The 12424-nt window shown below is 47.0% G+C and overlaps 1 protein-coding gene across 1 annotated transcript; it reads right to left on the bottom strand.

Moving 5' to 3' along the window:
• Positions 1–5088: 5088 nt before the first annotated feature.
• C19H1orf50 (chromosome 19 C1orf50 homolog) lies at positions 5089–11603 on the bottom strand. Its single transcript, XM_056865377.1, has 4 exons — positions 11436–11603; positions 9710–9796; positions 7904–8035; positions 5089–5277 (listed from the first exon to the last, which is right to left on the bottom strand). The coding sequence occupies exons 1-4, from the start codon at positions 11601–11603 to the stop codon at positions 5092–5094; spliced, it is 573 nt and encodes a 190-aa protein (XP_056721355.1). The 3' UTR covers positions 5089–5091.
• Positions 11604–12424: the final 821 nt, after the last annotated feature.

Below are 12424 nucleotides of genomic sequence, written 5' to 3'. Positions count from 1 at the left end.
GTATGCATCATGACAAGTATTGATTTTTACTAGTAGCCATGAATAGCCCTCTCCTCCGTGAACATATCCACTCCCCCCTTAAAGCCTTCCAAGTTGGCAGCCATCACCACAACCTGGGGCAGGGAGTTCCACAATTTAACTATGCCCTCTGCCATAGGTAAAGTGATGCAAGAGGTGCCTAATCTATTTTTTGAATGTTTTAAACGCACTTTCCCACTGGCGGCTGGAAGCCACAGAGCGGCTGACGATGAAAAGGGAGAGAAAGCCCATGGGTGTAAGCCCATGGGAGAAAATAAAGTAACAAACAGGAGTCTGGGGTAAGTTGCCAACCTCCTGGTGGGGCCAGGAAGTCTCCCGGAATTGCCAATGACCTCTGAATTACTAAAATCAGTTCTCCTTGGAGAAAATGGCTGCTTTGGAGGGTGGGCTCTGGCACTGTGCCCTCCCTAAACCCCTCCCTCCCCAGACTTCAACCTCAAATCTTCCAAGTATTTCCCAATAGTCAGCAACTCTAAGGCAAGCTCAGTTACCAATACCAGAACCTTTAATGACATAAAATATACAAGCCAAACTATTACAGTAATAGAACAGCCTTCCCCTCTGAGTTTTATCAAAGCGCCCTTTTATAACACTCTGTAAGAATTTGGCCACTTTCACTGTTATACTGGAAGAACTATTATTCAGGAGAAAGGACACCTTAGCAGAATCAGAAAATCCTGTCTTGGGCAAACTCTAATTTATTCCAGCATCCCTGACCTGGCTTTATCAGATGCATGCTTGAGCTCTGACTCACAAAAGTTTATGCTGGAATAAGTTTTGCTAGTGCCTGCGGTCTCCTGCATTCTTTTGCTGCTGCCGACTACCACGGCTACCTGTCTGGAATTATGAACAAATGAACACATGAAGCTGCCTTCATTGAATCAGACCCTCAGTCCATCGAAGTCAGTATTGTCTACTCAGACCAGCAGCGGCTCTCCAGGGTCTCATTCACATTACCTACTTGCCTGGTCCCTTTAACTGGAGGTGCTGGGGATTGAACCTGGGACCTTCTGCGTGCCAAGCAGAGGCTCTACCACTGAGCCACGGCCCCTCTCCATGGCTCTCCAGGGTCTCAGGCAGGGGTTTTTCACATCACCTGCTTGCCTAGTCCCTTTAACTGGACCCACCAGGGAAGGACCAAGCAAGCTACCTTCACATCTGGCAGCAACAGGGCTGGTGCAGCAACAGGGCTGGCTGGCGCCCCTCCATCTCTGGCGCCCTAGGCGACTGCCTGGGTGTGCTGAATGGACAGGTCGGCCCTGTTCAGCATACATAACTCATGCATATCCTCCATGCATCTGATGAAGTGAAGTCTAGTTCACATAAGCTTATGCTGAAATAAAAGGCAGTTGGTCTCCTGTTTGTTTCAATTATGAGTGTGGTCTTTGTTTTAACAGAGATTTTGTATAAAATAGTTTTTATCCAGGCAATGTATAAGGATGCAATTTCATCTTTTTTTAGATACCATTTTCGTTTTTTTGTACATATGTGAGGTTATTTTGTAATGGCCTATGGATAAACAAATAAATGAATTCATTCATTCATACTTCAATTAAAAGACGGTAGGAAAATATCTGTCCAAACGACATTTCATTAGCACAGGTTGAGTATCCCTTATCCTGACTGCTGGGGACCAGAAGTGGTCCGTATTTCAGATCTTTTCGTATTTTGGAATATTTGCATATGCATTATGAGATATCTTGGGAATGGGACCCAAATTCATTTATGTTTTATATATACCTTATACACATAGCCTGAATGTAATTTTAAACAATATTTTAAATAATTTTATGTATATTGAACCATCAGAAAGCAAATTGGCGTGCTGCTGAGGGCCGGTGAATAATGCCTGCATGCCAGCTCAAAAGGACCAATTTTAGGGTCAGTCCAGATATTGGATGTCCACATAAGGGATACTCTACCTGTAGGTAGTAATTTTGTTGATAGGAGCTGCTGGAATTTGCATTGTTCGGAATTTGGTTCATTAGATGTTGAATCAAAAAGTGCCTCGTGTGCGCATTCAAGTTCATGCATGCGCATGAACACTAAGGGGCTACACGGCACACAGCCTACCATTTCACCTGCTACAGCTGGTGAGCTACAGTTTGAACTATGAAGGGTGTAGGACGACTGTTTCTTTCCCTGATATAATTTTTAACTAAAAGAACAAATGCCACAGGTGGCTAGATAAAATAGCTGCAAAACGGAGCTTTTCCGCCAGGCCTGTAACTGAGGACAGCCGCGAGAGGATCCATCTTTACTGGCCTCCCCATCCTGCCCCCCACTCTTGAAATCCGTGGGGGGCTGAACTGCTGATATTCTATTGCACTGTGGTATTTTATTGCACCTAGGTACATTTATGGCCCTCTATGTATAATGATTATAGAGATTATGGCTTTAATGATGTTGATGGTTTTATGTATTTTATATATTTTGTGTTTTGATTTTGGCTTGCTGGGGATGAGGGTGGGATATAAATTTGATAAATAAATAGAGAATACAGATGATTGCAGAATAAAGCAAAACACCGTGCAGAAGTGGAGCAGAGCCCTACAGTAGAAGCCATGATTTTTGGTATGAGGATTGGGAGGAGAGGAAGACGCATGTCTCTGTGCTACGCTGGAGGGCACGAAATCACCCTTATCAGGGTGTAAAATAGCCTGTGGACTACACCATGCCCAAACGGTCATGCATTTTGCATGTACGTGCATTAGAAAAGCAATACATTCACCACCCACTGTTTAACATATTTACAGTGCATTCCTAAGCAAAGTTACACCCTTCTCTGCCCATTCGCTTCAACAGACTTGTCAGGGTGTAACTCTGCTGAGGATAATAAAACCAGCAGTTAGTTCGACACCTTAAAAGACTTAACACCATTGATTCCCACATAAGCTTTTATGAGGCTATACAGTGTCTCTGAACTTGTTTTATTTTGCTGCTGTAGACCTTCCTAGCTATCCATCTCAAATCCTCTGTTTAGGACTAAACCAATATACCTGGAGTAGGGTTGCCATGATAGCCGAAGCTAGTCCAATCTCGGAAGCTAAGCAGGGTCGACCCTGACAAGTATTTGGATGGGAGACCTCCAAGGAATACCAGGCGACAGCAAACCACCTCTGAACGTCTCTTGCCTTGAAAAACCTGCAGCAGGGTCGTCGAACTAATTTGTTACGTGGACCGGATATGACATAAATGTCACGTGGTCGGGCCGAGCCATGTATACCATGAAATTTAATGCCAGGTACCAGAGATACAACTTTATAAAAGACATAGGCAAAGCCAATTAATGATATTTTTTTACTTTATTTTTTACTTAAAATTCTTAAAACAATAACACTCTTAGGCCATTTATGCAGGATCAATTTTGATGCTCGCTCAAAGCTGTTTTTTTAAATGCGACCTTTAAAATGCTTACTCATGGTCCCAACGCAAAAGGAGAAATTCCACCCACCCCCCATTCTCCTGTTCCTTTGTTCCTTCCATTAGCAACCTCCGTTTGCATAGCTAATGCGCGGCTGTGAATTTTGCATGCTTCCTTGAGGGGATTCTTCGCGGCGGGGCAGAGCAAACACAAAAGGTCGCGTTAGTTGCTGTGAGGGTCTCTTAAGAAATGTGAAGCAGGTATACACTGGCTTCGCAGTCACTTCCTAAATGACTGTTCAGCGAGAAAAACTCAAAAAAGCTGCAGGGCACTTCAGCCTGGAATCCGCTGCTAATTACCAAGCATAAATGGTCTTACAGTATTTTCTTTCATTAAAAGTCTTTGAACACTGACACTTTGGGAGCAGGGGGGTAGCTGCCCCAGCTGGCGAGCTCGCAGTGGGCTTGCCTGCCCAGATCAGGAGCAGGGTGTGTGTGTGGCTACCTCAGTTGGCTCATGGGCCAGATAAGAGCTCTCAAGGGGACCCCTGCCCTAGGAGGTCACTGTAAGTCACCTGTGACTTGACAGCAGCAAAAAAAAAAAAGTTTGCCATCGAAGAACCGCAAAGCCTAGCAACTCACACCAACAAAACTTTAGGAAGGGGCAAAAATAAAGATGGCGCTTTGCCAGAAAATGGGGACAGTTAGCATATATGTAACCCTAATTCTGACTGTACATCTGTTGCTGTATGAAATCTGCAAGTAGAGATTATACCGGATGTCTATAAGTTGGCTGAGAAAAAACCATTTTCAGACATGCAGTGAATGCAGCAGAGGATATTGGGCTGATGCTTCTGCCCCAGTCTGGTTTTCTGTGCTTCCACCAGATTGTCTGCCTAGACCAGGGGACCCCAACCTTTCTGAACCTGTGGGCACATTTGGCGCAACCACAAAATGGCTGCCTGCAGAAGGTGGAGCCAACCACACAGAGGAAGCTCAAACGCAGGGGAGAAGAGCTAATTTAAAAGGACTAATTCAGAGGACAATGGGATCGAGTGGCTCAAAGAAATCAAGTGGGCAGATTAGTTACTTTTGGGACCACAGCTGTGGAGACCTGGATTCAAATCCCCACTCAGCCATGAAATACCTGGGGTGACTTTGAATCGGTTTCTCTCTCAGCCTACTGTGCTTTACAGGGTTGTTGTGAGGGGAAAATGGAGGACAGGAGAACCAGGGGTGCCTCCCTGATCTCCTTGGAGGAAAGGCAGGGCTAAAACAAGATCAACAGAAAAAACAGTCAGAAAATTCCTGGTCATTACAGATTTGGCAACGGAAGACGCATCTCGGGCTGCTCTCTAGCAAGCATCTCCATGGGTTTCCGATGCCTCTTTCTAGGTGGATCAGGCCAAGGGTCTGCAGAAGAACTGTGCATACGCTTAAAAAATATATATCCCAACCCTGGGCTTCATAAAAGCAACTGTTTGTTCATGTTCAGAGATCAATAAGGGGGGGACACCCAGTCCGACACTTCCAGACAGCAATCTGAGATAACCATGCACAGAGGATGCTCCCACCACAATCCTGACACCACACTGCTCCAACGAGACCCATTATGGGGGGGGGGGAGGAAGCACCAGCCCCTCCCACCAGCTGTCTCAGTTCAGGTCGCCCCCCCAAAAAAAAGAGACTTCACGCGGTCAGGCCCTGGAAGTTCGGCTCGCTGCACGGCGGGAGAGGGGCCTGCTGGCTCAGCAGCTTCTCCAGGACGTTCAGCTCAGCCTCCCGCTTCTTGATGTCGTCCGAAGGGGTCCAGGACAAGTCGGGCTGCAGTTTGTAGGCCCCAAGGAACTCGCTGGGGCAGCTGGGGCCCCATTCCTGTGCGGGAGGGGGAGAAAAGACAAGCTCGCATCAAGACACAGGCAGCATTTACTAGGCAATAGTTTCCTGCATTCCCTCGAGGAAATCAGAGGCAGATGCAGCAGCGATAGAGCAGCTGCATGGTAGTTTCCCTAGCATTTTTCTTGTCCCAGCACCGGTGGCTGCCATTCCACCCTCCCCCACGGCAATGGGCCTTGACCTGGATAGCCTCAGGCTAATATAAGAAAGGCCATGCTGGATCAGACCAAGGTCCATCAAGTCCAGCAGTCTGTTCATACCGTGGCCAACCAGTGCCTCTAGGAAGCCCACAAACAAGACGACTGCAGCAGCATTGTCCTGCCTAATATAATAGGCATGCTTCTCTGATCCTGGAGAGAATAGGTATGCATCATGACTGGTATTCATTTTGACTAGTAGCCATGGATAGCCCCATCCTCCATAAGAACCTAAGAAAAGCCCTGCTGGATCAGACCAAGGCCCATCACGTCCAGCAGTCTGTTCACACCATAGCCAGCCAGGGGCCTTTAGGAAGCCCACAAACAAGACGGCTGCAGCAGCACCATCCTGCCTGTGTTCCAAAGCACCTAATATAATAGGCATGCTCCTCTGATCCTGGAGAGAATAGGTAGGCATCATGACTAGCATCTATGTTGACTAATAGCCATGGATAGCCCTCTCCTCCACAAACATGCCCACTCCTGACCTTGTCAGATCTAAGAAGTTAAGCAGGGTCAGCACTGGTTAGTATTTGGACGGGCAACCTCCAAGGAATACCTGGGTTGTGGCATTGAGGCAGGCAGTGGCAAACCACCTCCAAAAGTTTCTTGAAAGCCTTGAAAACCCTATGGGGTCGCCATAAGTCGGCTGCGACTTGACAGCATTTTACATACACACACAATGGAGACCTTTTCCAAGGTTTTAAAAAAAACACTCTGTAAGTGACAGCTACTATGATACCTCAGCTACCAATTTTAAGCTATAGCAGTATCACTGAAATTGACACATTGTCTGTATCTTAAGGGTATAGCGATATGTCAATTACCAATTTTTTAAAAGTCCTCTGGTGGTGGGGAGGGGGAGATCGCGACAGGGGGACCAGGGCGAGGGAAATGGCATCAATGCGGGCAGGAGCTTCAAAAACGTACACCTTCCTGTCTACACAGCATGCTTTGACTGTAGCTTTTCGTGAATGATCATACCAAACTAGGCTCAGGAAAGATTGTGGCAATCGGGAAAATGGGAAAAGGCGGAGCGTTAGGAGGCAAGGTTATATGGATGCTGCTTCAAAAAAACACATACCAAACACACCAGTTTAGACATGAAACCAAAGACGTGAAACCTTTATGAGGTGGCTGCGTAGTGCAAGATGCCATCTTGTATTACTTGATTAGGAATTAGGGTTTTAAATTATATGTTTTAATTCTATATTTGTATTTTTTTTTAATTGTTGTAAGCTGTCCTGAGCCCGGCTCTGCTGGGAAAGGGCAAGATATAAATAAAATAAAATGTCTGTATAGAAGCAACTTTTGCAAGACTCGGAGAAACAATCTCTCTTTTTCTGTCTCTGCATTACCGTTGGCACACCAAATTGGCTTGCCCCATATCAGTTTCAACTTACACAAAGCACCATGTCTTCTATGACTCCACAGAAAAAGTCCAGCTCAGCAAAGCTTCCCGCTTCTTTCTTCCTGCCAAATTCCCCTTTGTTTTACAGCCTAATCCATTACTTCCCGTTCTCTAAGCAGTCGTTTCCTGTTCTTTCTCTGACTGGTGGCAGCCTTTGTGAATCAGTGGCTAATTACTAGTGAGAGAGAGCATACAAATGTAGGATTCTCCCATCTGCAATCAGAAGTGGAACAGAGAGCCAGCATGGCGTAGTGGTTAAGAGGGTGGTTTGGAGCGGTGGACTCTAATCTGAAGAGCCGAGTTTGATTCCACGCTCCTCCACATGAGTAGTGGACTCTAACCTGGAGAACCTCCAAGGAATACCAGGGTCATGACGCGGAGGCAGGCAATGGCAAACCTCTGAATGTCTCTTGCCTTGAAAACCCCACCATAAATGAGATATGACTTGAGGACAAAAAAAAAGTTCTCCCAGAGGGTCTACAAAGCACGGCACAGAGGCTAGAGTCTATAGCTCAGCCTTCGAAACTGGAGCTTTCATTTAGCTGTCATGGCTAATACTGTTAGACCTCTCCTCCCTGAAATGTTCTAATCCCCTCTCAAAGCTAGCGGCCTTTGAATTCCTTAAGTAAATTACATAGTACATGAAGCCACGCTTTCCCTTCTCGGGCATCTGTCTATTCACTGCAAGCAGAAAGGATCACAGTCAGGATAGGATGGCCGAGGGAGAGCTTGTGACTGCAAGCCCCTGCTCCCCTTGCTAGATCCTGATCAGTCTGGATTGGGCCACCTGCTACCCTGGCTGGAGGAACAGTTTTGCTTTTACTGCAGCCGTGTGAACATAAGAACAGAGTGATTGTTCCTCCAGCTTTTGCAATGGCTGCTTCTATACAGAACCTATCCGCCCCAGATCACCCTTATATTAGCAGGATAATATGGCCTCCAGTTCAGTCCCCTCCCTCCGTTTGGCTCTCTTTCACGAGGAAGCCCAGCCGGCTACCTTAGGCGATATGATGGAGAAATATCTCTGACCGCTTGCCCGTCGGTACAAGTAGTAGACATTTCCGGGCCTCTTCACAAAGTTGCAGGCAACGTGATGCAAGTCTGTGTCTCTGGTCGCCTCCTGTAAAACCTAAAATGCGAGAGAAGTGGTTACGCTCCAACTCCTCTCCCTGCGAGAAACTGTGCCACAATCGCAGCACATCATGTAAGAAAGTAGGAGCTGTGGATCAGTGGTAGAGCGTCTGCTTGGTATGCAGAAGGTCCCAGGTTCAGCCCCTGGCATCTCCAGTTAAAGGGACTAGGCAAATAGGTGATGTGAAAGACCTCAAGTCTGAGACCCCAGAGAGCCGCTGCCTGTCTGAGTAGACAATACTGTCTTTGATGGACCAAGGGTCTGATTCAGTAAAAGGCAGCTTTATGTGTGATGTGATAGTAAAAAATGTTGGATAGAGATGCATGACCAAATGCAAAAGATCCTAAAAACTAAGTCTGTGATGGACCCCCAAAATATGTTATTAAATATATTACCAAGCTATACGCAAAAAAATATAATGAATTATTCAAATATATGGTGATGGCGGCAAGGGTAAAATATGCAGCAGAATAGAAAGCAGATAAATGTCTACATTTAATTCACTGGAAGAAAAAATTAGCTGAGTATGTTGTCATGGCAAAACGTATACACCTGATAGACCAATATTGGACTTTCAGGGAAAATGGAATGCTTTTTATTACATACAGGGCTGGAAGCTAAGGAGAAAATTAAAACCAAAAGGAAGGAAAAAGATTTCAGAGAGAAATGTTTCCTAAGATAATTTTGTCTGAAACGAATGCAGTTGTCTGTGTGGTGGGGGTGATGCTTGGAACGTTTATCTTTCATGTGCATTTGTAATATATAATTTTTGTCACCTTTGCACGGGGTACAATAGATTTTGTATAATAATAGTTGTAATATTAGTCGTGTTTTTTGAGTGTGGAGTCGAAATACTGTTCTTTTGTGCCAGCTGAAGCAAATGCAGAGCAAAACAAAATTAGAAAATACTCAAAAGGCAATGTAATGTAATTTAGCAAAGAAGTAAACTATTAGAATTTAAATCTGAGAAATAAGTTCTATTCATAGATGCAAAATCGATTGTTTTATGTATGAAGTAGTGCTAATAAAATAATATATATATATATATATATACACACACACACACAAACACACATAAAAGTATTTCTTAAACTGTTTGTGAGAATGCAGCTGCAGCGTGACCCCTCTGGAAATCAGTTGGCAGGACACGCAAGCGATAGGACTCTTGAACACACACACACATGAAGCTGCCTTATACTGAATCAGACCCTCGGTCCATCAAAGTCAGTATTTTCTACTCTGACCGACAGCGGCTCTCCACGGTCTCAGGCAGAGGTCTTTCACATCATCTACTTGCCTTCAACTGGAGGAGCTGGGGATTGAACCTGGGACCTTCTGCATGCCAAGCCGATGCTCTACCACTAAGCCACAGCCCCTCCACTGAGACCCTTCCCCTCCCACGAATGTTTCAGTTCCACTGCCTGACCAAATATCCCCCCACTTTTCGTCCACCCAAGCTGCAATACAAGGACGCAGCAAAAACCAAGCAGGTTGGCCCACGCTGACATGCCCTCCCTGGTGCCATTATTCACCAGCTGCTCCTCTCCACTTTGGCAAGCCAGGCTTTTCTCCGGTTCCTTTCCAGTGGGTGGGAGAGATCTCTGCAGGAGCAAATGCCCTTTGAGAATCACTCGCTTTCACAGGCCTCAATCAGGATGGATTTCTCATTACCTTCCGGGCCTGTTCCTGCAGGTAGCGGATTTGTTCCGCTATGACAGTCAATCTGTTGCAGGCGTTCGCTCGGACGAAATCATCCGCCTGCGGGGGAGAAAGGAATTAAGGCCTTAAGAGGGACTTCCAGCCGGTACCTCCACAGAGAAAGCAAGATTAACACTCTAACCTACTAAAACAGGGCACCGCGCTGGCCCAGTTATTAAGTCTGCAGTCGATTTACGTCTGGGGTCGCTTCCCAGCAGATGTCTTTGTCTGCCTTTGCTTCCCGACAGAGCACAGATTAAAAAGCTCCTGGTTCTAACCTGCTGAATGAAAATGGTGAGTGTAAAAGGCCTCTCATCATAGAGGCAAGATTGGGTTTATGGCACAAGCCATTGTTAACCACGCTCTGCTCTGGATGGCCCAGGATAGCCTGATCTCATCAGATCTCACAAGCTAAGCAGAGTCGGTCCTGGCTAGTACTTGGATGGGAGACCACCAAGGAATACCAGGGTTGCTGTGCAGGGAAGAAGAAGAAGAAGAGTTGGTTTTTAAATGCCGACTTTCTCTACCACTTAAGGGAGACTCAAACCAGCTTACAATCACCTTCCCCTCCCCACCATAGACACCCTGTGAGGTAGGTGGGGCCGAGAGAGTTCAGAGAGAACTGTGACTAGCCCAAGGTCACCCAGCTGGCTTCATGTGTAGGAGAGGGGAAACCAACCTGGTTCTCCAGATTAGCTTCCGCTGCTCATGTGGAGGAGTGAGGAATCAATCCCAGTTCTCCAGATTGATTCAAACCACTACACCACACTACCGCTTCAAACCACTACAACACACTGGCTCTCAATTGCCTTGCTTAGCTGTCTTCTGATGGAAGGTGTATGCAGCCTGCTTCCCCCCCTCCCCATAAGACAAATATGAGTTTAGTTTTGATAGCTTGACTAAAAATATATCTACACCTCATTCTGTGCCATTTTAGTCAAACTATCAAAACTGAACTCGTTATTTGGCTTAATTGGGGGGAGGGGAGCAGGCTGTATAAACCTTGCATCAGAGGACAGCTAAGTGAGCAATTACTTTACATGTGCTTAGTAGAGGAGCACACTACTTCATAGAAGGAAGGGGCACATTGCACGTGCTGAGCACTTTCTTTCATTTTTGTTTAAGCCTCATAAGAACATAAGAAAGGTCCTGCTGGATCAGACCAAGGCCCATCAAGTCCAGCAGTCTGTTCACTCAGTGGGCAACCAGGGGCCTCTAAGAAGCCCACAAACAAGACAACTGCAGCAGCACCGTCCTGCCTGTGTTCCATAGCACCTAATATATTTGGCATGCTCCTCTGATCCTGGAGAGAATAGGTATGCATCATGACTAGTATACATTTTTACTAGTAGCCATGGATAGCTCTCTCATCCATGAACATGTCCACTCCCCTCTGAAAGCCTTCCAAGTTGGCAGCCATCACATCCTGGGGTAGGGAGTTCCACAATTTAACAGTACCTACTCAGAGGCAGATGAATCGGGAACACTGAGCACCCATGCCCAACAGTGGGAGGGGCAGGAACACTCTGCACATGCTCGGAACCACGGGGCAAAGGGACCACTCCGCACGTGATCAACGATGCAAGGGGACAAAGTGGGCATTCTGCGGAAGCGCAGGAGCGGGAAGCCCGGGGGGGGCACTCTACCCAGGAGCGGGAAGCCCGGGGGGGCACTCTGCACACGCCCAGAGGCGCCCCACCTTCTGCACTTCCTCAGCCAGCGCCACCAGGTCCGAGGGATCCGCCTTCCGCGCGACGGGCGTCAGCTGGAAACCCCCGACGCCGCCACGTTCAACCAGAGACGGACCCGAAGGAGAACCTCCGCCGGCAGCGCCGACGTCACACTGGGACTCCCCGTTGACCGCCATTCCTAGGCCGACCCCGCCCCCTGCGAGTGATTGGATACTGTCATATGACGTCACACAATAGGGCGCGGCCTAAAGAGCCATTGGGCGGGGTTTAGAAGTAAAGAGCCATTAGAAGCTAAGGAGCCATTGGGCGAGGCTTAGAACCCGGCAAGAAGCGAAGGGGCGGAGTTTCTTGCAACGAGGGGGCGCGGCTTCCGAACCCTCGCGTGGTTGCCCTAAAGGAGGATCGCCGAGGGGGCGTGGCTTGAGGGAAGAGGCGGGGTCTAAGCCCGACGACATCCCCTTCTTTTCTGGAGTCTCTGAGAAGGGCCAGGAGGCGTGGCTTTCGAATAGGGGCGGAGCTTTGGGCTGCCTACTGATCCGTCGTTTGTGGAGTCCCAAGAACTCTGACAAAGGAAAGGAGGCGTGGCTTTCGGAAAGGGGCGGAGCTTTGGGCTGCCTACTGATCCGTCCTTTGCGGAGTCTCAAGTGAGAAAGGGAAGGAGGCGTGGCTTTCGAATGTGGGCGGAGCTCCTTGCTGCCTGCCGAGCTGTCCCTTGTAGAGCCTCGAGTCGGAGGGGGCGTGGCTTGAAGAAAGAGGCGGGGTCTAAACCTGATCACATTCCCTTCTTGCCTGGAGTCTCAAGTAAGAAAGGAAAAGAGGGCGTGGCTTTCGGTTTTTTATATATATATATTTTATTTTTATAACATCAAACAAAACAAACAAAACAAAACAAACAGATACAAATACAATAAAAATAAAAATCAAATACAAAAGAGTTATCAATTATATGCTGTTATTAGTACACTCAGTGTTACATAACTAGAAAGTTCAAACAACA

Source organism: Euleptes europaea, chromosome 19, assembly GCF_029931775.1.
Source record: "Euleptes europaea isolate rEulEur1 chromosome 19, rEulEur1.hap1, whole genome shotgun sequence".
Lineage (NCBI taxonomy): Eukaryota > Metazoa > Chordata > Lepidosauria > Squamata > Sphaerodactylidae > Euleptes > Euleptes europaea.
Note: the sequence above shows the minus strand (reverse complement) of the source record. Positions and strands in the feature narration are given on the sequence as shown.

Coding starts and splice junctions, on each gene's coding strand:
- C19H1orf50 (XM_056865377.1), bottom strand. CDS start 11,603: ATGGCGGTCAACGGGGAGTCCCAGTGTGACGTCGGCGCTGCCGGCGGA. Junction 8,036..9,709: donor TGCAGGAACAGGCCCGGAAG/GTAATGAGAAAT, acceptor CTCGCATTTTAG/GTTTTACAGGAGGCGACCAG. Junction 5,278..7,903: donor TCTCCATCATATCGCCTAAG/GTAGCCGGCTGG, acceptor CCTCCCGCACAG/GAATGGGGCCCCAGCTGCCC.